Source organism: Vicugna pacos, chromosome 9 (assembly GCF_048564905.1).
Source record: "Vicugna pacos chromosome 9, VicPac4, whole genome shotgun sequence".
NCBI classification, from domain to species: domain Eukaryota; kingdom Metazoa; phylum Chordata; class Mammalia; order Artiodactyla; family Camelidae; genus Vicugna; species Vicugna pacos.
In genome coordinates, this window is record NC_132995.1 from 12,041,160 (window position 1) to 12,065,943 (window position 24,784).

Consider the following 24,784-nt stretch of genomic DNA (forward strand, 5'->3'; position numbering starts at 1 on the left):
AAGAACAAGGCGGGGCTGGCTCAGCGAGGTCACGTGGCCACGAATGACTGAAGGACCCCGCTGCACAAGGGTGCGGCCGAAGCTCCAGTGGCGCAATCGGTTAGCGCGCGGTACTTATATAGCAGTGCGAGCGGAGCGATGCCGAGGTTGTGAGTTCGATCCTCACCTGGAGCAATTTTAACTTTCTATAAATCTATACATCTTTTTAATCAACCCAAACATCTACATCGTTTAGAGGAGTGAACGTTTCGATTTTCTGTATTTTCAAGCTGTAAAGACTCCTGGGACTGGCGACGATCGGTTATGGAGTGTTTTGTGTGGTGAGGTGCCATTTTCCTCTTGGCCGCCAGGGGGTGGTATCGCCTCTTAGATGCCTAGACATTTAATTGCAAATACCAGTTTAAGACTTCTGTAAATGATGTCAGGCTGTAGGTCCTCCGCAAAATGTGTATATTGATGTCACTGCTTCTTTCTCCATCTTTCTCTGTCTTGGATTTTCCCCTCCCCCCAGTCTTATTGAGGTAAAATTGCCACATAACACTGTTAGTCCAAGGTGTACATGATTTAAAATTGTATAAATGTAAAATTGTAAAAATGTATAAATTGTGAAATGATTACCACGATAAATGTAGTCGACATCAATTACCTCACATAGTTACTACTATTTTCCCTGTGTCTTGGAATTTTCTCTTTCCCTCTCCATTTCTGAATCAATTTCTTTTTTTCAACAAATCCTGAAATTTATAACCATTAATGTGACCGGTTCCTGTTTAGGGTTAGGTGTGAGTAATACAGCAGTGAACAAGACAAATTCCAAGTCCCTGCCCCTGAGGATTTGACATTCTAGTGCAGGGGGCAGATAACTACAAACGTAAGATTTAAGTACATTTTGTATGTTATATGATGGTAAACCTCATGGAAAAAGTCGAGCAAGGTAGGGAGGATGGGGGTTGCCATAATAGTACTCAGACACCATCTTACTGAGAAGACATTTGAGCAGAGACCTGAAGGAGGAGAGTGAGCCCTGGGGGAGTATTCCAGGCACAGGGAACAGCCAGTGCAAAGGTCCTGTGGCTGAAACATGTCAGACATGTTGGTGAAAGCCAGAGTGACTAGAGCAAGAGTGACCAAAGATGAGAGCCAAACTGTGTAGGCTGAGACTTTGGCTTTTCCGTGATCTGACTCAGGTGTCATGACAGGTTTCTTTTGGTTGTCGGGGAGCGGGGGAGAGTGGGGAGGAGACCGAGGACAGGGGCCTGAGCCAGGAGACCAGGAAGGGGCTGCCATGATGGTTCAGATGGGAGATGGTGCTGGATAGCACCAGGGTGGGGGCCAGAGGAGGAGACGGGAGGGTGGACTGTAGATCTCATTAGAAAGTGAATCAGACAGGACTGCTGCTGGATTGGGGTGCGGGTATGAGAAAGTCAAGGGGACCAACTCACAGGTAGCTGGTAGTAGGTGCCATTTTCTCAAATGAGGATTTGTTTAGAAGAAGCAGAGAATCTGTTTTTGCTAAGGGAAGGACCAGAGATGTGTTTCTTCTCGTTATTTCAGTGTCTGTAAATGTCTCTGTGTGGTTTGCACTTCCTCTCTGCACCCCCAATGTCTCTGGATCTCTGGGTTTCTGTTTCTCTTTCCCAACCCTCTTCCCCAAGTATGGGGACCTGAGCCCTTTCCCACAAGGTGGTGGGGGGGAGTCCTGAAAGAGGAGATCAAAGGTCAGGGCCTGTCATTGGGCAAGGGAAAAGGGCTAATGCAGAGAGAGCAAGGTGTCAGGACGGGACGGGAGAAGGGAAAGGGACTACAAGGGACGAAAAGCACACTTACAGGCTATAGGGTGGGGAGGGAGGTGGAACCCAGGAGGTGAGTGGAAGAGGGGGAGAAGGGAGAGGAGGGGGAGAACTAGAAGGAAAGAGAAAGTGGGTAAAGGACAGGGGATGGGGGTCAGGAATGGAAGGAGATTAAAAACGGGAAGGGGAGAGGCGTGCTGGGGGAGGGGAAGAGTTAAAGAGGGTGGGGGAAGAAGGTGAGAGAAAGGGCGGCGCAGAAGGGTCCAGCGGGGAGGAACTCAGAGAGGGGAGGAGGGCCAAGAGAGGAAAGTGGGGAGAGAGGAAAAAGAGGGCGAAAGAGACGAGGGGTCGAGGAAGAAAGGGCTGCGGCGGAAGCGGGGCGGGGCGCAGGCGCTGACGCGGGGCGGCTTCCGGGCGCAGGGCGCGCGGCTCCTCCGCCCCGGGGTGGCTCTCGCCGCCTCTTGCCTTGTATGGTCCGAGGACGCTGCTGTCCCGGGGCCACACCCCGACGCCGCCGAGACCCACATACCCTGGCTAGCGACCGCGACCGCGACCCCCTACCCCACCTAGAACGCGGGGCCGCGCTTCCACCGCTCAGAACTGTCGAGAGCCTGCAATCCCGAACTTCTTCGAAGCCCGACAGGGCAAGATTCTGGAATTCCGAGGTTCTAGAGGCCCGGAAAGCCTGAGGCTACAATTCTGCGATTCCTAAACGTTCTGAGACACCACCGATCTAAGTTCTAAGTCGCCGAGAGTCTTACTCTGAGATTCCAGAATGTTGAGATTTTACAATCCTGAGGCTTTCACGCTCCCCCCTCCAAGATTCCGAAAGCGTGGTTTCCCCGCTCACCACCTCCAGTCCTGGAAGGCCGGGCGGTGGGACCCCGGACGCCCCGGCTTCCGGGACAACCCCTCCCCCACGGCCGCGCTGGCTGCCCCCGCCCGCGCTGGGCTCGCGCCCCGGCACATTCCGTCCTCCCCACTCCGCCCCGCCCTCCTCCCTCGGCCCCGTGGGGACGGAAACATCCAGTCCCCGCCCGCGCCTGGCCGAGAGCTGGGTCAAGGAGCCCAGCGGGACAGAAGCGCCGGCCCCCTACCCCCGCCCTGGGAACTGGCTCTCCCGGTTCCTACCGGGTGACCTCACCTGGCCCCGCCCTCTCAGGTGAACGGCCGGACCAGGTGACGTCACTTCCTGCCAGGTAAGCAACGCCAGCGGCTGGGCCCCGGGAAGTTTCGGAGGAGCTATCCATAGATTCTACCCCATTTCTTAAAAAAAAAAGGCCACACCATCCTCCCCTCTCCTCTCACAGCCTCTAGACCGCAGGAAAGCCAGGATTCCAGTTTACACACCGATTTCTTTTATTTAAAAATTCCAAAAAACACAAAAATAAACTTTTAACAATATATTACTTAATATATTATTATAGTATACTTAATTATTTAATCGTTTCCCATATTACAAAAAAGAGGAAGAAAAATACAAGGGAAGCAGACGACCCAATATATATAAATACTATAAAATCTATTAGAATAAATAAAGTCGTCATAAATAAAGGGCCTAAAGGCAGGGGCAGGTAGTGGGGAGCACAGGGGGCTGGCAATGGCTTTGGCTACTTGCTTTTGGAGGGAAATTTGAGCACCAGGATTCCCCTTCAGGGGAGGCTCAGGTCACTGTCTGACACTGGAACCTCAGGATCTAGAAAAAATTGAAAGGGGGTATTGGGAGCCTATTATTCACAGCACTGGGCAAGGGAAAGGTGGGAGAGTTAGAGGGCTCACTGCCTCCCTCAAATTTGCTACATCTTTTTTTAAGACCCCAGAAAACACTCCTTCTCCCAACACCATTAACACTGAGCTTGCACACTGGGGACCTGCCCCAGGGTAGGGTCAGGGGAGTGAGTTAATGCACTTTGGTAGGTGGGGGGGAGCTACTTAATTCAGAGTCCCTTGGTTCCCCACAGCCCTGGAACCCCTAGCATGAGAGAAATGGCCCCCCTTAAGATCCAGCTGATCTGTACTGGGTAGGCATTTGTCACTCAGAAACGGAGATACGATTGAAGATGGGGAGTCGCCGGGGAGCTGCAGGTGGCTGGGGTGGCCCAAAAACCCCAGCCTCAAAGACAGGCGAGTCAGATCCCCCCAAGCTGCTGCCGCTGCTGGCATATTCGTCGGGATCAGATCCCAGGGAGTGTGCAGAGGGGCTCCGTGCCAGGCCGCCCAAGGGCCCCCAGACGCTGCTGGGGGTGGCCCTTCGGCAGGAAGGGCAACAGGCTGGGGTGGGGTCCCTTCGGGCCACAGGGGTCCCAGGGGCAGCAGAGAAAGCAGAGGGTGAAAGTGGAAGGTCCCCAGGTGGTGGTGGTGGGGAGCTGGAGGGCGAGAAGGAGCATGAGGACAGAGAAGGGCCTGCTAGGCCTGCTGGTGGTGGCGAGGGTCGGCGGCCTGAAGGCAGGCCTGAGAAGCTGATGCTCTGGCGCAGCACGTGGGGGTGGCCGGAGGCAGCCAGGTCCTCGCTGAGGTTGTGGATGAAGTGGCAGCGCGAGCCGTAGGGGCAGCGGCCCTGGAGGTAGAACTTGTGGCAGAGTTCCGTCTTGTACTTGGGGTGGCGACTGGCCTGGCGCAGCTCTCCCAGGCCATGGGCAAACTGGCACTTGGCTCCATAGCGGCAGCGCCCGCTCTCAGAGAAGGTCCGACATAGCTCAGTCTTGTAGCGGGATGAGGTGGTGGGGGTCGCAGTAGGTGAGGTGGGCGACAGCTCAGGGCCTGGGCGGGGAGCCAGGGGTGCGAAGCCTGGGGGTGGGGGCACCCAGCCGCAGCTGCGACCCTCCACCAGGCTGGTGGAGCGGCCAGGCAGCCGGGCAGCGACCCCAGCCGGGCTGGAGTCAGATGAACTGAGGCTCCAGGGTCCCGAGGAGGCCCAGACCGGGCTGGACTCAGTCTCTCCATGATCGGATGGCAGGTCAGGGCTCAGCGACAGGAGGCTCTGTGGGAACAGGGATCGGTTAAGACACCGAAAATGCAGGGTGACGCCCCGCCCCAGCTGCAGGGCACCCAAGAGCTTGCCAGTCCGGTTTGTGGGCTCCTGACCTGAGCCCCACCCACCCGCAGACACCCGTGGGTTCCGGATCGCAAGAATCCCGATTTGGAGGTTCTGAGTTTATTCGCGACTGAAGCCTATCCCAGGGGATCCAAGGAACCAAGCTCCCACCGCTGAATCAAGAGGGGCCCTAAAGTCAGGGGACACAACTCTTTTCCAGTTTTAAGCCTCTGGGTCTCTCGGGATCTGATTCCGCACGTCGGGTTCTCCAGTTTCACAACTGGAGGAGCGGACAAAATTAACCTAGGAGTCCCGATCTCTTCTGTTTTAGAGTTCCCAGAGTCGTCCTCTGGGTCGGGGAGTGGAGAGACAGAATTCGGTTCCCTGTACCCTGAGACTCCAGCCCCAGAAACGCCTCCGCGCAAAACCGCGCCCTCAGCAACTACAGGGGTAAGCCAGGTGTGGGGCCATTTCCGCCTCCAGACAGCCCCAATCTGAGAAAAGTCCTTCAGCTTTCCATCTCCGAGGGCCGTCCCACTCATGTTTTCGCCGAGACCCGAAAGTCATGGGCTCCATTTTCACCTCCAGAGGATGACACTGGTCTTAAAAGGGAAGCAGGGACCCCGGGCCAGAATGTCAGGCAGGCGTAAAGGAACCTCAGTTTGAGAAGGAAGCCAGGAGTCCCGGGCGGGAGTTTATGGCGCTAGAGAGCCCTAGTTGGAGAAGGGAGTCAAGCAAGAGGAACCCGAGATGCCGGTCAGCGGGGGCTCACCTCGTAGATGGCGGTGAGATCCATGGCGCGGCGGATGGCCGAAGGCTGAGGGGACGGCCGAACGTGGGAGCGCTGGAGACAGGCTGCGGCGAGCTGGAAGAGCCGCCGCTTTTATCCAGCCGTTGGGGGCGGGGCCGGGGGGCGGGCCCTGGAGGGCAGGCCCAGGAGGGGCGCTTCCCGGACGCGCGCCCCCAGCGCAGCCCGCCAGGTCCCCGCCGGGGCCTGGGCGGAGGAGGACCCGGCCCGGACTCGCCAGAACCTGGCCCGTTGGCGGTCGCGACCCCTCGGGGAGTGCGTGGGGTGGCGGTGTCGGCTCAGTTTTCAAGGCTCGAGACTGAGACGCTGAGAAGGGAACTGGGACGGAGGTGGGGGAAGGGCTCCTGGGGGAATTGACTAGGGCAGAGGCCGAGAGGGCGTGTGCATGAGAGACCGACCGACGGGGGCGGGGAGAGGCGCAGAGGGAGCTAGAGAGAGAAGTGATGGGACGCAAAGAAAAAACAGGGAGAGACACACAGGGAGACATGCACAGAGAGGGAGAGACAGGGTAAGGAGAAGAAGGGAGGTGAGAAGGCATCCTAGAAAAGACGTGATAAGAGACAGTTCCAGAGAGACAAACTCAGAGCGAGAAAGGGGAGGGAGGGTCACATAAAGAAACAGAAAAAAGAAGACACGGAGAAACAAATATCCACAGAGAATCCTCTGGAGCAAAACGGGGAGAGGAGACCAACAGGCTTGGTGGAGAATTCTCTCCTGAGACTTGCCAGTCTGGTACAGTCTCGCTCTCAGATCCAGAGACCTGGACCGCCCTCCCCTCCTCCACTCACGGGGTTTAGGGGGCTGGGGTCCCGGTTACCTGGCAAGGCTGGAAAGGGGCCTCCTTTCCTATTTCAGGGCAGCTGTGACTTCTCACCCTCACGCAGATAATGGCATTTCTGATCGCTTCTTCTGGGCTAGGCACTGTTGCATGAAAGTGCTTTACATACATTAACTCAGGGAAGTATTATTATGCCCATTTTATACACGAGGAGACTCAAGCCGAGAGGCTGTTATTCTGCAGTTGGTAAATGGGAGCAGCCTATAATACCAGGGCCTTAAATTATGTTAAGAGTTCACACTCAGAGAAAACTCAAGATTGGAAAGGAGGAGGTCTTTTATTACGGTGGAGGGTTTCCTTGGTGGAAAGGTGTCTGAAGAGGGAAGAAATGGGTCATCCCCAACTGATGGTCGGATGGGTTTCTTATAAGGAGGTGTGCCTTGAGAGAACTCTAAATTTGCAGAAGCCACTCCCCTTATTGACAGGTCTTTTACTGACAAAGGGTTGCCCTGAGACTTTCTTAAGATCTGGAGAAAATAACTAATTTTTAAAGAAGGTCTTGGTGAGCTGGTTGCCCTCAGAGAAAATACGGGGGTAGAAATAAATCATTGCCACGGAGTGCAGTTATAATGGTTGAAAAGTTCATTCTTGCAAGACTGCAACTGCAGACTGCGGGCTTGTGTTGAGGTGGGGAGATTCTGTTAGGCATGCGGCTTACTCGTCGGACAGAGCACGGGGGAATCCCTGGTGCGGCGCTTTCTGGTGCCGAGGGGCCTTCCCAGCCGGTCCCGTGAGCTGCGGGCGGCTCTGGCACGGTTGCAGCCTCCCTCTCGCCTGTGACTCACTCGCTAGGGGCGGGGGAGGGGGGCTTCCTGGAAGCCGTGACGAGGAGGCTCGGCCCGGACGCCCGGGTTCCTCTCTGTAACCAGGGCTTCTGTCGCCTGTAAACAGAGGCTCGAGTACTACGGGAAAAGGGGGAATGGGGAGGTGCCTGGCACCCGCCGCTCGTTTGGGCTCTAAAATCCCTGTGCCGCTAGCTGGACTAAGGCAGCGGTAAAACCAGAGGGATGGTGGGGGCCACCGTGGGGTACCCGGTGGAGTCCAGCTTGGCTTTGGCCGCGATCTTGGAGGAAGGATACCAATTTCGATTCCCTGGAGACCAGGAGTATTTCCCATCCTTGAGTCAGGCTTGACCCCCTCCCCTCTCCTATCTGCTGACTCATCGGCCCTAGAGCCAGAACGCTTCGGATTGGGCGACTCTCGAAGAGGCTGGAGGGGGCTTTGCGCATTGAAGGACTGACCACCCTTCGAAACAATGACGGGGGCGGGGGTCCCAAAAGTCCGGGCCTCAGGCCCTCCTTGCTCCTATCTAGTGGTCGCGGTCTCCAAGCCACCTCCTCGCTCAGACCCAGGAGACCCGGCCCTCAGCCCCTTCCTTCATCAGACCCGGGAGTCCAGGCCCCTAGCACCACCCCCTGCCCTCAAACCCCGGAGTCCGAGCCCCCAGCCCCCTCCTCCCTCCCATTTAGGAGTCTGGCTCCCATCCTCCCCACCCCCACCCGTCCAGGCCTCGGGCGTCTCAGCCCAGGAGGAAGTTCAGGGCAGGACTCCACCCCACTCCCCACGTAGCCAGCGGGAAAATCCGTGCCCGGGCGAAGGCCGGGAATCCCCTCTGGAATGACGGCGGGGAAGGGGATGGCCGGGGTCCCCCGCGGGGCTCTGAGGGGCAGGTCTTAGGAGGGCCAACCAAGGGGGAAAGGGGCGGAAACCAGAGAGGCTAAAAATACGGCAAGCACTTCCGGCCTGGGGGAGGGGAACGGAGAGCAGAGTTTCCAGAAAAACAAGCGAGGACGGGAAATGCGGGGGTGTGAGAGCTGGTGCGAGTGCGCGGGCGGGTTGGGGACCGTGTACTCGCGGCACGTGTGCCAGGGCCATGTGTCCGCCCGGCACGATTGGCCGTGTGCGCAGCCGCGCGGGCCAAGCAACGCGTGTACCACACAGTGAACAGCTTGAGCACTGCAGGTGCGAAGTGGAGGGGGGAGGGCCTTGGCGTGCCTGGGTGTGCAAACAGGGAAGCAGGTGTGGGACACGAGTGCGCCCAGTTTCCTGCATCAAGGCTGTGTCCTTACAACCCGCCTGACGTGGTTGTGTGAATAAATGAAACCACCGATGCCTGTGTGATTGACCATACCGTGTTTGCTCTAACCATCCCTGGGGGCGGGAGTGTGTAGTCAGCTGTAACTGGCTTTGAGGTGGCATCCATGAGAACGTGTGACATACCTACCTGCACATCTGTGTGTAGCTCTGAACCACCGTGGGATCTGAAGTGACTAAGTGCGTGTAACTCCTGGAGGGAGGCTGGTGAGGGTGACTGTGCGCTTTGGTGTGATGACCTGGGCGCACACAGCTTGTAAGCTGAGGGTGTGTGTAAGCACCTGTGTGACTGTAGGCAGTGGTGGCTGTGTGCAAGGCATCTGTAGCTCACTGTGAGGTCATCAGGTGTGTGAATAGTGTTCCTGTGTGTCTGTGTCCTTGGGGTGTAGCTGAAAACACAGGAGGCCAGTGTCTGGGAGTAGTTCCTCTGTGGCTCAGTCATAAGGCAGTGAAACTGGTGAACTTTGGTTCCTGACGTCTACAGTGCGCAGATGGGGAGGGCAGCTGGCCCACTCCTGGCTCCATGTTGCTGTTCCTGCCGGCCTCCGTGGGCCGTGCTGTGGCATACACGCGCGCACGCACACGCTTGAACGTGAGAAGCCTTATCTAAACTCAGCCCAGGCTGCTTTTGATAATGTTGAGCTGAGAGCATGGCTGAGTCAGCCCATGATGGGCAAAGTCTGCGATGGGGTGAGAGATAGTGGGTTAAGTGGTGGTTAGAGGGTTGTTTGTGTATTCACATGGTTGGATTGTTCCTTTAGAATCTGTTTATGGGACCGTCACTGGGACGGAGACTCTGGGGACAGTGATTGGAGGATGGTGGGTTACACTCTCCTGTGCTAGGGGGAGGGGTGTCATGTGTGACCTGGTCTGTTCTGCCCTGTGTGGCTGTGGCTTTCATCCCCCCCCCCTTTTCAGCGTGGGTGGTTGCACACCAGGCTGTACAATCTCCCCCTGGGTCTAATGATCAGTAAGAATCTTCACTAAGGGCCTCTCCTGTCCCTGTCTCTTCACTGTGGTCCAGGCCTCCACATTATTCCCCAAACACACCAGCACATTTCTGCCTCTGACAGGGCCTCTGCACCTTCCTGTCCCCTCTCCCTGGAAAGCTCTTGCCCCTAGAATGTCCACAGGACTTACTCCCTCTCCTTCAAGTTCACTCCAGTACCACCTTCTCAATGAGGCCTCTGTGACCTAAGCAAAGGATTTTTAAAAGGTTTGAAAATAATCTTGCCATCTATTTAACAAATAATAAATGCATGCAAATCTATTTACAGATCATATTAATACACTTGAACCACTACCCAAACTAAGCTCTCCAACTTTCATGTTTTCCAATAAAGTAATGTAAATCTGTGGGCAAATCTTACATTGAGATTTATTCCTAAGTACTTTTTTTTTTTTCCTATTCTCTCTCTCCATTTCTGATCTCACTTCTCTACTTTATTGTCCTTCTTGGAGCTTCTCACCATCTGACATGCTGTGTTTTACTTTATCACACTTAACTGTCTCTCTCTAGAACATCACCTCCAGGAAGACAGGGATCTTTGGTTCACTGGGTACAGGGCTTGGCCCAAACTAGATGTTCAGCATATATGTGTCAAATGAACCCAGCTTCCTGGTGCACAACTTCCACCCTGTGTGTGGTTGCTGAGCTGTGTATCCATCACCCCATTGCCCACAGGGGTCTCTGTTGCCTCTCTGGGCGTGGTTTTAGGTACTGTTGGGCCCCTATCTTGGCTGCTGGGATGCCATGTCCCCATCTGTGTGTGATGTTGCTGTGTGGATGCCACCTCACAGAGCCAGCTCTACCTCATCCTGAGTGTGTGTCCCCCGGCTGGAAGCCAACAGGCTTTTCTGGGGAAACAGTGCATTTCCGGCTGACCAGAGATAACTGCGTCACCTTAGGTTGAAATTGACTCTGTCCTTGTGTTTATTTGGAGACTAAGTATGGGTAAGGAGGTGGGTACGGGTGCCAAATAGACAAGGACAAGGTTGTGATGGTCAGTTTAATGTGTTAACTTGGCCAGGCTACAGTCCCCAGTTATGTAATCAAACACTAATCTAGATGATGCTGTGAAGGTATTCTGTAAGTGTGATTAAAGTTTATAATCAGTTCACTTTTAGTAAAGGAGATTATCCTAGAAGATCTGGGGAGTCACCTGGGGGTGGGGGCTGATTCAGTCAGATAAATGGGCGGAGCTGTGGCTTCCCTTAAGAAGAAATTCTACCTGTGGACGGCAGCATCAGTTAGCACCCAAGAGGCTTGTCCTATGTGCCTGGCACTTCAAGGAAGGACATGGAGAAAGGGAAGGAACTCCTGAGATGTGTAGACACCCCGGCCCCCCCCCCCGGCCCCCCCGGCTGGCCATTTCCCAGGATTCCAGTGTGGAGACTTGGGCTCTGGGTGAATCACAGGTCGCCATGGTCCCGGGTTTTCCTTGCAGATGTGGGGTCCAGGACAGGAGGCCTCTGGGTGGTGACATGGCAACCAGGGCATAGAAGGTGTTGGGTGGGGCAGTCCCCCAACCTGGCTGAGTCACTTGAGCCTTTCACACCCCCCCTCCCCAGCTGGGCCTGGCCTGGGAGCTCCACCCTGCACTTGCCCAGGCCTGAAGGCCATGGCTGAGCTCCCTGAAGCTCTCACTCTCAGGGAAGTGGGGAACCTGGTGGGGCACCCCCTCCCTGAAGCCCCCTCCCCAAGGTCTGCTTCCCGGAGCTGGGGCCCAGGCGCCTGGGTTCTTCCCCAGGGCTGATGAGTCACCCCTGCTGGGGCCTTTTCACTTCTCCTTTGGGGCTAAAAATACAGGGACCCAGGCATCCAGCTGGGCCAGGCTTCACCGCGGATTGCACAACGCCCTAGGTCTGAGTGCTGCTGACGCAGGCCCTGGGTATGGGTGGGGGCCCAGGCTGGGTTGCTCCCCAACCAGGCATGCTGAGATCAGGGCCTAGACCCCTGTACTTCCCCTTTCCTGGGTCAAGCGCACTGGGGGCTGGGCTGACATGAGAGGTGTGGGGATCCCTGGGTATGGCTGCAGCCCGTGGAAGTGAAGCTCCCTCCCTGAGCCCCAGGAAACCCAGGGGTTCTGGTTCCCATTCTGGCCCCTGCATAGGCAAAGTCCCAGTCCGCTGTGGGGGCAGAAGACAGCAAAGGGTGACTAGGAGAGAGCTGGTCAGAGATAGGGAGACAGGGACAAAAAGAGACTGAATGACACGAGACACACAGAACAGCTGGAAAAAGAGCAGACACAGAGAGCACCTCCAAACTGGGAGAGAATCAAGGAAGGATTGTGGGAGAGCGGCCCAGTCAGGGCTCCACACCCAGGCCAGGTAGGGGGAGAGCCTCTGGAAGAGGTCTGCAACAGGCGCCATCCGGAAGTCCACCCTCTCAGCCAGGAAGGACAGACAGCCGGGAGGCAAGGCCCCGCCTTGCGTGCTCCCTGGCGGCCTCTGCTGCCCCCTGCTGGCTCCGGCCGCAGGGCTCAGGCGGGAAGAAAAGTCAGAGACAAAGCTGCTTTGAGGCCACTCTTCATTCCCTCCCCAACCCCTCCCCACACTGCCTGCCCCCTCCCAGCCCTGCCAGCTCACAGGGTGCCCCCGGGGCCCGTAGGTGGTGCAGGCGTCTTGCCTGTGACCTTGTTGGCGCAGTCCAACAGAGCAGTGTGAATGTCCTTGGCACAGGCAATCTGGGCTTTGATGACCGCCAGGTACTGCGGGTAGGGCAGGCTGTCAGGCTGCACGGCATCAGGCTTGGTGGCTGTGGGCACCAGTGTCGGAGAGTGCTTGGCACTGTCGCAACTCTGTGACAGGCACTCATGTGCCAGGCGCTGTGGAGGGGCAGGCAAGGTGTGACATCAGCCTCACTCCGGGTACTGCCAACCCCACCCAAAGGGCCAGCCTAGGGTAACCTTTTTGGTCTCTGGAATTTTCTGGGGTCTTGGGGTCAGAGCCTGGCCCTACCAATCACTTGCTGGGTGACCTCAGGCATGTGGCTGCTCCTCTGAGCCGGTTTCCTCCTTTGGAAAATGGGTTTAATAACTACCTGTACTACTTCATAAGGTGAGAATGCGGAGAGCAGTACATGAGACACAGATGCAGGTCCTGGCTCTTAAGTGCTAACTGATGAATGTCAACTGCTATTACTGTCACTGTCCTGACCCCAGGCCTGGCATTGGCACTGGCTTCTCTGGTGGCACCTGCTCCTCCTCGTTTTCCTCCTACTTCTCTGGTTGGTCCTTCTAGGTACTTCCTAGTCTTCCTTAAATGTGCCAGTTCCCAGGTCCCGGGTCCTCCTCTCATTCTCACACCCTCTAGGGCACCCACAGGCACCACTCAGTTCCCACCTCTGCACTGATGACACACATATGTGCGTCCAGCTTCCCCTAAAATCCCAGACCTTTCAGACTCTGCCCCTCAAGCTGCTCCTTTCCCTGGGTCCCTGTCTCAGGGATGGCCCTACCATTCCACGAGAGCCCTGGGCCACCTCCTGGAGTCTCCTACCATAGTCAGTCCCACGGCCCTGTGCGCAAAGCCTTCTGAGAGTCTCTCCCATCTGCCTGTCCCCACTTCCTTAGGACCTGCCCTGCTGGAACCTAGCCCTCTTCAATCCTGCCATGGGCTCGCAGCCTCCAATTGCAGCCCCCCACCCGGAACCCACCCCTCATTTGGCAGCCAGAGCATGCGCATGTTCCTAAAAAAGCAAATGAGTCCATGTTCTTCCTTGCTTGAAACCCTCCATGGTTCCGCAGCGCCCTCAGGGCTACGTTCAAAATCCAACAAGCCCCAGTGCCTACCACACTTCAGCCTGACCGAATGTTGTAATGTTCCTAAAGGGAACTTAAAACAGAAGCTGTTCCCTCTGGTTGGAACACCCTTCTACCGCTACCAGGCTTCTCAAACTGAGTTTTCCTTCAAATCCCAATTCAAAATAACGATGATGATGATGATGATACTACAGGAAACATTTACCATGTGCCTAGTACAATGTTATGTGCTTTACATGCAAGATTGTGCTGAGTGTTCCCCCAAAATCCATTTTCCAAAAGAGGAACCCAAGGCTCAGAGGTAGAGATTCATGGTCCCTCTGATTCCAGAGGCTGTGCTTTTAGCCATTTGCCCTCCCCTCAACTCCCGCCCCTCTTCCATTTCTGTTCCAGCCTCAGCTCAGATGTGCTCTCCACTAGTAGCCTACCCTGAGCCACTTCCTCCCTAACCCTACCCTAGGCAGGCTCAGGTGCCTTCTCTGGGCTTCCACAGCCCCCTGAACTTCCCTCATTTTAATCCTGACCCCTCTGCTTATGCCTCCCCATTCCCCATCCCATCCCTGACCCTTCTGCCTGTGCTTCCCCCGACATAGCCTCCATGACCTGAGATTCTCCCATCAGAGCCCTGACTACTCTGGGCTGACAATGTTTGAGGATATATTTGTCACCCCACTGAACTGGAAGCTCTGTGAGGGCAAGGCTCAGGCAACACTATGTCCCCAGCATCAGCACAGGTCTGGGTCACAGGAGGTACTCAGTGAGCATGTGCTGATTGACTGAATCAAGGTTCCCAAAGCCCCAGGAACTAAGGCAGGGCTGTGGCCACCTGGTGTCTAGGAGGCCCCTTACCAGGCAGAGCTCTAGTTGATCACAGAGTGCATAGAACTCCTCCAGACACTTGTCAAAGCGCTGTATGGGTCCGTCGCTGCTTTTCCTACAGTCCAGGAGAAGAAGGTGGGGAATGGATCGCCATCTCTGGGAAATACGTGACTACCCAACCAAATATCCATCAAGAAACCAGGTATAGGCCCAGGAGACCCGAGGCAGGGCCCAGGGGACAGTTAATAGTACAAGGGACAAAACGGGCAAGGTCAGGCGCTAGGGAGCCAGGCTTGAAAATAAGAGAAAAACGGGGGTGAGTGGAGTGCAGGGGGGGATGAGTTTCTAAGACTAGGATAGAGATAGGATTTCCTGGGGAAAGGAAAGTACTCACTGTCCGTTGTCAATGTTAGTGTTCTGAATCAAGTTCTGGGCTGCAACCTTCATCAAGGTCTAGTTACAAAAAAAGGTGTGGGAGATGGAGAAACAGAAGAGGACACTTTTGGTAGACCTCACTCTTCCTTAAGATACAACCAATCTCAGGCCTCCTCTTCACTTCGCACTTGCCCTCCTGTCACTCCAGAGAAACTCCCGCTTCCTCTTCTCTAGGGCAGTAACCACCCGTATTTTTCCAGAGGCCCGCTCTCACCTGGGGTTCTCGCCAGTAACCTCCTGGACATGGTTTAGAGACCTTCTTCACTCAGCAATCACGGTAAGTCTCTGTATAGGCAAGTCCTTTCCCCGGGCTTTAACCACCAGAGCTAGGTTGTTCTCTTTTAAACTCCCTCCCACTCGAATTCCTGTCAATCTCAGGCTCAAGACATCGCACTGTCACTCCACAGAGCATCACTTTGGTCTCACGAAGAGTACCAAGTTTCACTCCTCATTCCTGCCAAACGCTCCTTCTGCTCTCTCCCAGACTAAATAGCCCCTCCGCCCGCCCCAGCGAAGTCGGAAAGCCAAATCTGGCTCGCTTCTCGCAGCTCCTGGCCAATCACCTGCAGGCTCTCCTTCAGCTGCGGGATGAGCATTTTATAGCGCTGCACAGGATCGAAGTCCTGTTGCTGTTGCTGCAGAAGTCCGCTCTGGGTAGGCCCCACCAGCTGTGCCGGTGGTTGCGGCTGCTGCTGGGGACCCGAGCCACCAGCCGAACCCTGACCCGACACACTAGCGGCAGAGGAAGCCGTTGAAGCCTGCTGCTGGGACGCAGCCATCTTCCTCGCTTACGGCGCCGGACGTGCGTCACAAGTGCGTCTTCCCGGTTTCTTTTTAGCGTCTTCGTCTCTAGGCCCTGTTTGCTAGTTAGTTCCGCCTCCCAGAAACTTCAGTCAATGAGGGGAAAGAAACCGCCCTCCAACACTTGACTCTCAAATCCGACGTCCAGACTGAAATACCAATACACCAATCACAAGAAGCTCTCTCTGCCTCGTTCCGCCCTTTACGCAGCCGTTCGCCAATCCGGATGTATACCCAATCAGACTCTATTTCCCAGAAGGCCTCACGGTGTGAGGCGACCTGCGGTCTTCAGCGTCTTGGCGGCAGTTGGTGGAGCCGGACCTGGGAGTCAGTTCGTGGCGCTGCTTGCGCGTTTACCTGAATACTAAGTATTGCTCGTGTTACTGGGACTCTTCTCACCAGTACACCTTACTCTGACCCTATCCCTGAGGAGAGCGGCGCCAACCCGAGCCTTGCCTCGGATTGGTCGTCCGGCACGCCCCTTTGCGTTTTCTTGTACTTTTTTAAGGCTCTTGTCTAGGGCTGCTGTTTCTTCATCGTCATGGCGCCCACCATCCAGACCCAGGCCCAGCGCGAGGATGGCCACAGGTAGGCACCAGGCCTCCTGGCTGTATGGCTTTTCTGTAGGTCTGTACAGGTTACGGCTAGTCGGGAGGGTCGGGCGTGGATATCGGCCTACTACATCACCAGCCCTTCCCCCAGGTCTGTTCGTGAGCTCATGTAGCAGGTTCTTTCGGTCAAGTTCCCAAGGTGTTGCCCCACTTCTCTCTTTGCCATGGAGTTCCGGGATTAGGCCCTTGGAGACTTTACCCAGGAGGGACTTTTTATTCCTTTAGACAATCATTTGGAGATCCCTTTCCCAAAAACAATTGAGTACACGACTCTTTATTAAAGCAGTTGAAGACATCTCCTTCCTAAGGAACTGAATACAGCTTCATTCGTTAAAGCATTTAGGAACGCTGTTTCCGAAGGGAGCTGAATACTTGGCGCTGTCCACTAAAGCACTTTGGAGCACACCCACTCCCTCTTTAAAAAGCTTGGAAAAGTGCCCTTCGCTCTCCCGTCAATCTCTCTCCATCTTTTGTCAATGCCTCTCTTTTTCTCACCAGGCCAAATTCCCACCGGACTCTGCCTGAGCGGTAAGCACCATTGGGTTTTCCCAGGAGAGGTGGGCCAGTAGGGGTTGGGAGCAGAGGTGGGGCAGTAGGGGCAGGGTTTTGAGCCACTGTGTTCCCAGGTCTGGAGTGGTCTGCCGAGTCAAGTACTGCAACAGCCTCCCTGACATCCCCTTCGACCCCAAGTTCATCACCTACCCCTTTGACCAGAACAGGTGAGACTGAGATGGGAGTTAGGGAAACAACTCACTTAGAATATGAGTTCCTTGAGGGCAAGGACTGCATATCTTGTTGACTGTTCAGGGTCTAGAACAGCATCTAGCACATAGTAGTAGGTGCTCCGTAACTGTTAATGAGACAAGCAGTATCCAACTTTCATCCCACTGGAGAGTTGCTAGCCTTCTGACTCTAACACGGGGGACATTCCATTCTGAGTTCCTCCCTGGAGAAGCTTAGCCTCTAGGGAGCAGGGATATGAGGGGCAAAGCTGGAATCAGGAAACCATAGAGGGCATGTTTCTCCACCCAGGTTTGTCCAGTACAAAGCGACTTCTTTGGAAAAACAGCACAAACATGACCTCCTGACTGAGCCAGACCTGGGAGTTACCATTGACCTCATCAACCCTGACACCTACCGCATTGACCCCAATGGTATGTGGGGAGGCACGGGAGGCCTGCTGTAGGTCAGCAGAGACCAGGCCTGGGCTGCCTTATAGTCCTCCTCTCCCCTTGCTCTTTTCTAGTACTCCTAGATCCAGCTGATGAGAAGCTTTTAGAAGAGGAGATTCAGGCCCCCACCAGCTCCAAGAGGTGAGGGAGGGAGTGCTGAGTGGGGACACGGGACTGGCTGTGATGAGAGGAGGGCAGTGGGGTCCTGAGGTGCCCGATCCTCTCACTCCAGATCCCAGCAGCATGCAAAGGTGGTGCCGTGGATGCGGAAGACAGAGTACATCTCCACTGAGTTCAACCGTTATGGCATTTCCAATGAGAAGCCTGAGGTCAAGTAAGTCGTGGTGGGTAGGGAGGGGAGATTTCAAGTGTGTCCAGTGGCCCCTAAAGGCCTTTCTCTTCCTCCCTAGGATTGGGGTTTCTGTGAAGCAGCAGTTCACTGAGGAAGAAATATACAAAGACAGGGATAGCCAGATCACAGCTATTGAGAAAACTTTTGAGGATGCCCAGAAATCGGTAATTGAGGGACCGGGATGGGGGGAGGCAAAGATATGGCTCCAGAGTGCTTTTACTTCTCACCCTGTTTTTGCCCCTGCCAGATCTCCCAGCATTACAGCAAGCCCCGAGTGACACCAGTGGAGGTCATGCCTGTCTTCCCAGATTTTAAGGTCAGACCCAGGGCAGGAGGCAGGGGGATAGCCTGCCATCTCTGCCTGTCCTAGTCTTAACTCCAGTGTCCTCCATCCCGCAGATGTGGATCAACCCGTGTGCTCAGGTAATCTTTGATTCAGACCCAGCTCCCAAGGACACAAGTGGTGCAGCTGCATTGGAAATGATGTCTCAGGCCATGATCAGGTAAGTGGCCCTGCTGCCCACCTTGGCTTGCTCCTTATTGTCCCTTAGTCCTCACTCTTAACTGTTCCTCCTTTCCCTCTCACCAGGGGCATGATGGATGAGGAAGGGAACCAGTTTGTTGCTTACTTCCTACCTGTGGAAGAAACGCTGAAGAAACGAAAACGGGACCAGGAGGAGGAGATGGATTATGCACCAGATGACGTGTATGTGGGTTGGGGTTAAGTTTTGGATCCTGAGAGTGTCTCCTTTTTCTCTCTTGTAGGGAAGACATGGGGCTGACTCTTTGCCCTTCATCCTCAGGTATGACTACAAGATTGCTCGGGAGTACAACTGGAATGTGAAGAACAAGGCTAGCAAGGGCTACGAGGAAAACTACTTCTTCATCTTCCGAGAGGGTGATGGGGTTTACTACAATGAACTGGAGACCAGGTACTCAGCTCAGTCCTACCTCACTCAGATTAGCTTGGGCTTCTGCTTCAGAATTAGGACCCTGGGGTATGCAAGAGCCAACTTGGAGGTCATTTGTACCTAAGGACTTGTCACGTGCATTTGTAAGAGCAGAAGCACATTCACGCATGTGGGCTAGGCCTGGTTCTAACATAAGAATCCAGAAAGAAAATCTTTACCTAACACTGGGAATATTTAGAGCTTTCATGTAGGGTAGATAGCCAAGATAGCCAAGTTTTCTCTGATGTTAAAAAGAGAGTTCACGTGAAAGTAAACACAGCCAAAATATAGTGATACATAGAATCGGTGTGAATATTTTAAACAAAACACTAGGTACTCACATTCAAAAATGTGAACCCCCAAACTGTTCCCTGATGACTAAAAGTTTAGTGCTGTACTGGGACGTTTGGTGTAAAGGTTAGGAAAGGTGACCTTGAGTTTCTGTTTAAAGCAGCGATCACAAATGCTGATCCCATAAGCCCGGCAAGAAATGTAAAAGGCGGCACAGTGGGGCTCTTGGGGTCTAGGTTACCTGTAGAGCTCTTGGCAGCTTCCAAGGGGCACCATGACCCAAGCCCAGCAAAGGGCTCAACCCATTGCTGCTATGCTGGGGTGGGGGTGGGAGGCAGGCAACAAAAGCCCAGTGGGGTCAGATTTATATTTTCCAAAAGCCAGAAATCCATATTCTGTTTTTAAGTATAGGTAACTAATTCACATTAAAATCTCTTTGTTTATACACGTTAAGTGCATATGTACAGGACATACATATACACGTATATAAAGTACAGGGCAACCAAACTGATAACTTAGAAGCTATCATTCCTCCTGTCCTCTGCTCCCAACCCCCAAGTTCAGTTACCCTTATTCAATCGTATTTATTCTCGTCTAAGCACAGATGCATAAAAACAAGTTAGATGAGATTCCCCACTGGGGGTCTTTAACCGAATCTTCCATACCCCTACCCCTCAACTCCACCACTGCAGGGTCCGCCTGAGCAAGCGCCGGGCCAAGGCTGGGGTTCAGTCGGGTACCAATGCCCTGCTTGTGGTCAAACACCGGGACATGAATGAGAAGGAATTAGAAGCACAGGTAATAAGCAGCACTGACCCAGGGCACCCATGGGGGAGGGTAGTGGTTGGTGAGGAGAGGGACAGGAGCTGGGCAGAACACCTTTCTTCCCCTCAACTCTGCTGCTTCCAGGAGGCACGGAAAGCTCAGCTGGAGAACCACGAACCCGAGGAGGAAGAGGAAGAGGAAATGGAGACAGAAGAGAAAGAAGCTGGGGGCTCAGGTATAGCTGGACAGTCCAAACTCTGGGAGCCCTGGGAGGATGGGAAACTGGGTCTCACTTCTCCTTGTCCTGCACAGATGAGGAACGAGAGAAGGGCAGCAGCAGTGAGAAGGAAGGCAGTGAAGATGAGCGCTCAGGCAGTGAAAGTGAACGGGAGGAGGGTGACAGGGATGAGGCAAGTGACAAGAGTGGCAGCGCTGAAGATGAAAGCAGTGAGGATGAGGCCCGGGCTGCCAGAGACAAAGAGGAGATCTTCGGCAGTGATGCTGACTCTGAGGACGATGCTGATTCTGATGATGAGGACAGAGGACGGGCCCGTGGCAGTGATAATGATTCAGACAGCGGCAGCGATGGGGGCGGCCAGCAGAGCCGGAGCCACAGCCGGAGCCGGAGCGCCAGTCCCTTCCCCAGTGGCAGTGAGCATTCTGCTCAGGAGGATGGCAGTGAAGCTGCAGCTTCTGATTCTAGTGAAGCTGACAGTGACAGTGACTGAGTCCCAGGGCCTTCAGGGCTGGTACAGACACAATTATTACGTGCAGAAAGGCACTTTTCGAGTGGTCTATTTTCAAGCCTTTTGCTTTGTTTCCCTCTTCCTTCTCCAAACCTTTGCTGTTAATAAAGCCAACTTCTCTTTACTTCCCCTCCCAGGCCAATGGTCTCCTTCTGCCTTCCCACCCCCCAGGTGCTTAAGGCACAGAAGCAAAGGCCACAGAGGCAGGGCCACTATGTTTCCCATGAAATGTAGCATAACAAAGGTCAGAATCCTTTTTGTTTGTTTGTTTTTTTTTCCAAAATAAGCCCAGACCAATAAACAAGTGAAACTCCAACAAATGTCTTCTCCAACAGCGAGAAAAACTATACAGTTACTCAAAGCTGATTCTGCCAGTGGGGCTGGGGATAGAAGGGTGAAATCATGGCAGAGGGGCCAGGGGGCAGGGAGGGGTGGGAGCGGGTCAGGGTCCTGCCCATCAGAGTGAGGCCGCCTGCGTCCTGCATACTCTGCTGTCAGGTGGGGGGAGGGTGGCAGCTCTTGCCTCCCATTGTGTGTGGGGGTGTCCCTCACCACCTCCCAGTGCCAGGCAGACCCAGCTCACCCTGATGGGTAGTGAACAAGACAGGACTGGCTGGGAAGAGGTGAGGGTCTCTAAGAGGGACACCCTGCTGATACCAAACGAGGTGGCCCCTGTCCATCCCACTTCCCTGGGCTAAGAGGAGGATTGGAGAAGCCCTGGGAGTTGGAGGGGAATGAGCAAAGGCACAGAAACATGGAGGAGCCGGGATGGGGGACTTGCATAGGTTGATGAGTGTGCAAGAGGTACATAAATAAACCTGACACCCCACCCAGCCCGGCACTGGGAGAGGAGGTGGGGACCTAGAGCAGGTCCCCAGGGCCACCCTGCCCCCTGGCTTCCTCCCTCTCCTGGGCTTAGAGCTGAGGGAGGTCCAGACCAGGAGGACAGGGGCAAGAAGGTCTGGGGAACTGGGGGAGAGTGCAGGGAGGGCGGTGGTTTTAAAATTTTTTTTTGGTTTTTTGTTTTTTTCCCAACATTTTGTATCTTTAATAACATACACAATGGTTACCAGCCATATTCATAACAAAAGTTATTCATAAAATGTATCTAAAAATAACATTTTTTTTCCTTTTCGGTGTGAAAAGCTTGAGAATGTCCCAGTGGGGGAGGGGAGGTTAAGGGGAAAGGGGGGAGGAATAGGAGACCCTGGCTTCTCCACAGCCTGAACCCCCAAATCCCCTTCCTTCCACCTGGGCCCTAGCACAACCCCTCAGTAGGAACAGGGATCAGAGGGTCTGTGTAACTCCAGGGCTGGGACGAATCTCTGGGTTATGATATAGTGTTCCACTTAAGTGAGGTCATGACAGAATGGCAGGGGATGGTGGGGGGAAGGTTGAAAGAAAAGGGAGTGGGAGTGGGGAAAAGAAACCAAAAACCATCCCCTTTCCCTTATTCCTTACCCCCAAGTCTTTTCAGCAACCAGACCTGAGAGTGGAGAAGGGTTTGTGTTGGTGGGGGAAGGGGACGTTAAGGCAACAGACTTCCTGACCTCACTGGCTGCCCTGGCTCCCCACCTTCAACCTCTGCATCTTAGGGAGCCAGGGCTGGGGGTAAGTGGGGAAGGGCTAGGGGGTATGGAGGAGGGGGCTCTGCCCTCTCCTCTTGTAAAATTTAGGCTCCCCCTGCCACTTTCTTGGCTCAGAGAGAGGCCTGGGGATTCTAAAAATGAGAGGGAATGATTAGAGAGAAAAACCGTTAAGAACTATATAAATATGTATCTTAAATAGGCCTAAGAAATTAATTGTAGAGAACCTCTGATAAACAGGGCAAAAGGAGGTGAGTGAGAGGAGGGTGGCTCCTGTCCTAGGGAATGATGAGAATGGGGAAGGAGAAGTGGGTGGGAAGGAGGAGAGGAGAGGGAGAGAGGGAGAGAGAGGGAGGGAGGGAGAGAGATGGGCAGACACCCTCCTCCCCTCACCTGCCTTCTCAGCTCCTCTCAAATAACATTCAGGAGAGCAGGCTATGGACCCTGCTGTTCTCTCCCTAAATGTCAGATGGTTCTGAGCAGGCCTCACAAGATGGTGGGTCAGTGAGTCTCTAGAGGAGACTGTTTCCTTGGGAGGGGCAGGTGGCCGGTGGTTTGGAGGAGGCAGGGGTGGGATGGGGCCTGGTGGGGGATGAAAGAGGGAAGGAGAGGCAGGCAGGCTGCCCCCTATCCCTGCTCCCTGGGCCTCAGCAGAGATCCCTCAACGGGCCTGGGATTGAGCAAGGCATGTGCCAATGTTAAACAAAAGTTAAAAGGGTGATAGAGTAGAAAAATATTAGAATGTATAGCTGAGCCAGCCCACCCTCTTCCTGTCGCAGAGAAGCCCGTTGGGGGTTGGCCCCCGCCCGCCGCCCAGGGAGACTATGGGTGCGCTGGGCTGTGGGTCCCGTCAGATGGTGGAAGTTTTGTCTGTCCCATCTGTGGTAAGAAAGGGAGGAAGGGAGGAAGATCAGCAGCTGGCAGGAGGCCCAAGAAAAAGCGCTCAGGTAGCCTGTCATCCCAGTCAGGCCCTCCCTGGAGTCCGGCCTCCCCTAGGGACCCCTCAGGATGACTCTGAGTTGCTCAGTTCAGAGGTGGAGACGCTGCCGGGTAGGTGGGAGCTGGGTCAGGGAAAGAGGAAATGCTCACCACCCAAGGCGTGTTCTGTCATGCTCAGACACAGAGACTCCAGAGTGGGATTGATCTCCAGGTCAGGCCCAGGGACCGGGCAGTCTGGGTAGGAGAAAGGAGAATGGAAACAGTAAGGACTGGATGGATGAAGAGCAGAGACGTGAAGACAAAGGCTTGAATGAGGGAGAGGCTGAGGGGCACGAAAGGGAAAGGGAGAGAGAGAAGAGACAAAAGGCAAGAGATGGAAACAGCAGAGTGTGAGACATGCGCACACTCAGATGGAAGGTGTGGCTGGGCAGAGATGAAGGACAGAGACAGGCCTGGGTGTGTCACAAAGCAGGCAGATGACAAGGACAGAGGCTTGGTGACACAGAGAAAACCTGACCTGCAGACAAAGGAAGCGATGAAAAGCAGGGGGAGCTGCCTGGAGGCCACACATTCACTGCACGTTCCCTCTGTCACAGTCTATGCAGCTGCCCTGAGCACTGGACAGCCCTATGCTCCTTGATGACCTGCTCTGTACCTGGTGCAGAAGCTTCATTAGAACCCTTCCCACCCCACATGGACTTGCTCCTCTGGGCAGGATGTGCCTGAAGCAGGCCTGGCAGGTGGGGCGAATGTGGACAGCAGCCATGGGGCTTGTCCTCATACTACCTCTCAAAGGGCCTCCTATTCAGCCCACCAGACCCCTGGGTAGCCCTAACCCCCATCTACTGCTTAAAACCCTTCCTGGGCTCCTCACTGCTTTGAGAGGAATGCTGATCTTTTTATGTGGGTGTAGAAGATCCTGCTCTCACCCTCCAACCTCACCTCTCACCACGTCCCCTCTGAATCCTGATCTCAGGCCATGTTAGACCATCTACTTGTCTCTCCTTAATGAAAAAATTTTTTGACCTTGGGCAAGTCACCTCACTGAGACTCAGACTCATGACTAATAAGATGGGAATAGAATCAGTGCCTTCACATGTGCAGTTGGGAGGATTTTTCAACACTGCAGGAAAGCTGTCTGACACACAGTCCAGCACACAGCATACCAATAAAAAGAACTGGTCTAATTTTTCACTCCTGTAGTTCATCAATCCAGTCATTTAACATCATTTACAGATGTCTACCATATGCCAAGCCCTGTGCTAGAATGAACATGACTAACAGGGTCTTCTGCCTCCCAGAGATAGCAGTCTACATAATCTCATAAATTAAGAATCTGTAGTGATTTGGCTGTTTGTGACATTAAGAGCTTAGGGTCAAAGGCAAATCTAAGTTTTCTCCCTTTTCCAGACCAGCCTTCTCTGCCTCTGCAGCCTCAGAACCCAGCAGCAGGCCTGGCACAGGATGTCACCTCTGTCTCATTGAGCAATGCAGGGCTAACACTTCTCTAACCTCTCCTTTGCCCACTTTGCCCTCATTCTGATCTCCCATCTCTAGGCTGGTCTGTGAGCAGAGAGAAAACAGCCCTTTCACTTCCAACAACCTTTAGTATAGAATCTGATCCAAGAGCTGAAGTCTACTTCTGAAGCATGCCAGTGGACTGACAGGCAGGGCTCCCCTCCAAAGAAAACTCACTTTGTCTCATCCCCTCTACCCCTTCCAAGCTGAGTACTTAATGATCCTTGAAAGAGATGGTGACAGAGACAAAAACACTAAGATTATGACACAGGGAGGGAAGTAGAGATAGGGCGGCGGGAATCAGGGATGCGAAGATTGGGGGCCGGGGGAGAGGGGGAAGAGGGGAAGGTGGGGATGTGTGGGATGAACACAATGAGCTGGAGAGAGAGAAACACACACACACAACACATGCAAGGGATAGTTCGTACAAGACCCAGAACAGAAAAGAAAGGCAAGCTAGGGGTGTTGAGGC

General features: G+C 54.3%; 4 protein-coding genes, 1 long non-coding RNA gene and 1 other non-coding gene across 8 annotated transcripts in view; 2 read left to right on the forward strand and 4 right to left on the reverse strand.

The window, feature by feature from the left end:
• Positions 1 to 81: 81 nt before the first annotated feature.
• TRNAI-UAU (transfer RNA isoleucine (anticodon UAU)) lies at positions 82 to 174 on the forward strand. The gene is given in 2 exon segments: positions 82 to 119; positions 139 to 174. It is a non-coding gene; the product is annotated as a tRNA-Ile (tRNA).
• Positions 175 to 233: 59 nt separating this feature from the next.
• On the reverse strand, positions 234 to 2,749 carry LOC140698078 (uncharacterized). The gene is made up of 2 exons (XR_012075519.1): positions 2,256 to 2,749; positions 234 to 374 (listed from the first exon to the last, which is right to left on the reverse strand). It is a non-coding gene; the product is annotated as an uncharacterized lncRNA (long non-coding RNA).
• A 376-nt stretch (positions 2,750 to 3,125) lies between these two features.
• Positions 3,126 to 5,752, reverse strand: ZFP36 (ZFP36 ring finger protein). The gene is made up of 2 exons (XM_006215036.4): positions 5,597 to 5,752; positions 3,126 to 4,770 (listed from the first exon to the last, which is right to left on the reverse strand). The coding sequence occupies exons 1-2, from the start codon at positions 5,618 to 5,620 to the stop codon at positions 3,823 to 3,825; spliced, it is 972 nt and encodes a 323-aa protein (XP_006215098.1). The 5' UTR covers positions 5,621 to 5,752; the 3' UTR covers positions 3,126 to 3,822.
• Positions 5,753 to 12,076: 6,324 nt separating this feature from the next.
• On the reverse strand, positions 12,077 to 15,516 carry MED29 (mediator complex subunit 29). Of its 2 annotated transcripts, none has more exons than XM_072967093.1 (4): positions 15,145 to 15,516; positions 14,541 to 14,599; positions 14,177 to 14,261; positions 12,077 to 12,321 (listed from the first exon to the last, which is right to left on the reverse strand). In XM_072967093.1, exons 1-4 carry the CDS (start codon positions 15,358 to 15,360, stop codon positions 12,094 to 12,096), a joined length of 588 nt encoding a protein of 195 aa, XP_072823194.1. In that variant the 5' UTR covers positions 15,361 to 15,516; the 3' UTR covers positions 12,077 to 12,093. The 2 variants fall into 2 exon arrangements, with proteins under 2 accessions (XP_072823194.1, XP_006215099.1); XM_006215037.4 differs by having other exon boundaries at positions 12,077 to 12,391.
• A 166-nt stretch (positions 15,517 to 15,682) lies between these two features.
• PAF1 (PAF1 homolog, Paf1/RNA polymerase II complex component) lies at positions 15,683 to 20,393 on the forward strand. Its single transcript, XM_006215039.4, has 14 exons — positions 15,683 to 15,970; positions 16,492 to 16,521; positions 16,620 to 16,712; positions 17,026 to 17,147; positions 17,240 to 17,306; positions 17,398 to 17,499; positions 17,576 to 17,681; positions 17,765 to 17,833; positions 17,917 to 18,020; positions 18,107 to 18,223; positions 18,321 to 18,449; positions 19,451 to 19,556; positions 19,668 to 19,758; positions 19,836 to 20,393. Exons 1-14 carry the CDS (start codon positions 15,924 to 15,926, stop codon positions 20,249 to 20,251), a joined length of 1,599 nt encoding a protein of 532 aa, XP_006215101.1. The 5' UTR covers positions 15,683 to 15,923; the 3' UTR covers positions 20,252 to 20,393.
• A 127-nt stretch (positions 20,394 to 20,520) lies between these two features.
• SAMD4B (sterile alpha motif domain containing 4B) overlaps positions 20,521 to 24,784 on the reverse strand; it is a 35,654-nt gene continuing 31,390 nt past the window's right edge. For both annotated transcript variants that reach the window (XM_072967092.1, XM_072967091.1), the window contains exons 12-13: positions 22,945 to 23,028; positions 20,521 to 22,734 (exon numbers count right to left, since the gene is read on the reverse strand). In XM_072967092.1, coding sequence (XP_072823193.1) covers positions 22,706 to 22,734; positions 22,945 to 23,028 — 113 coding nt within the window. In that variant the 3' untranslated portion in view covers positions 20,521 to 22,705. The remainder of the gene's footprint in view (positions 22,735 to 22,944; positions 23,029 to 24,784) is intronic.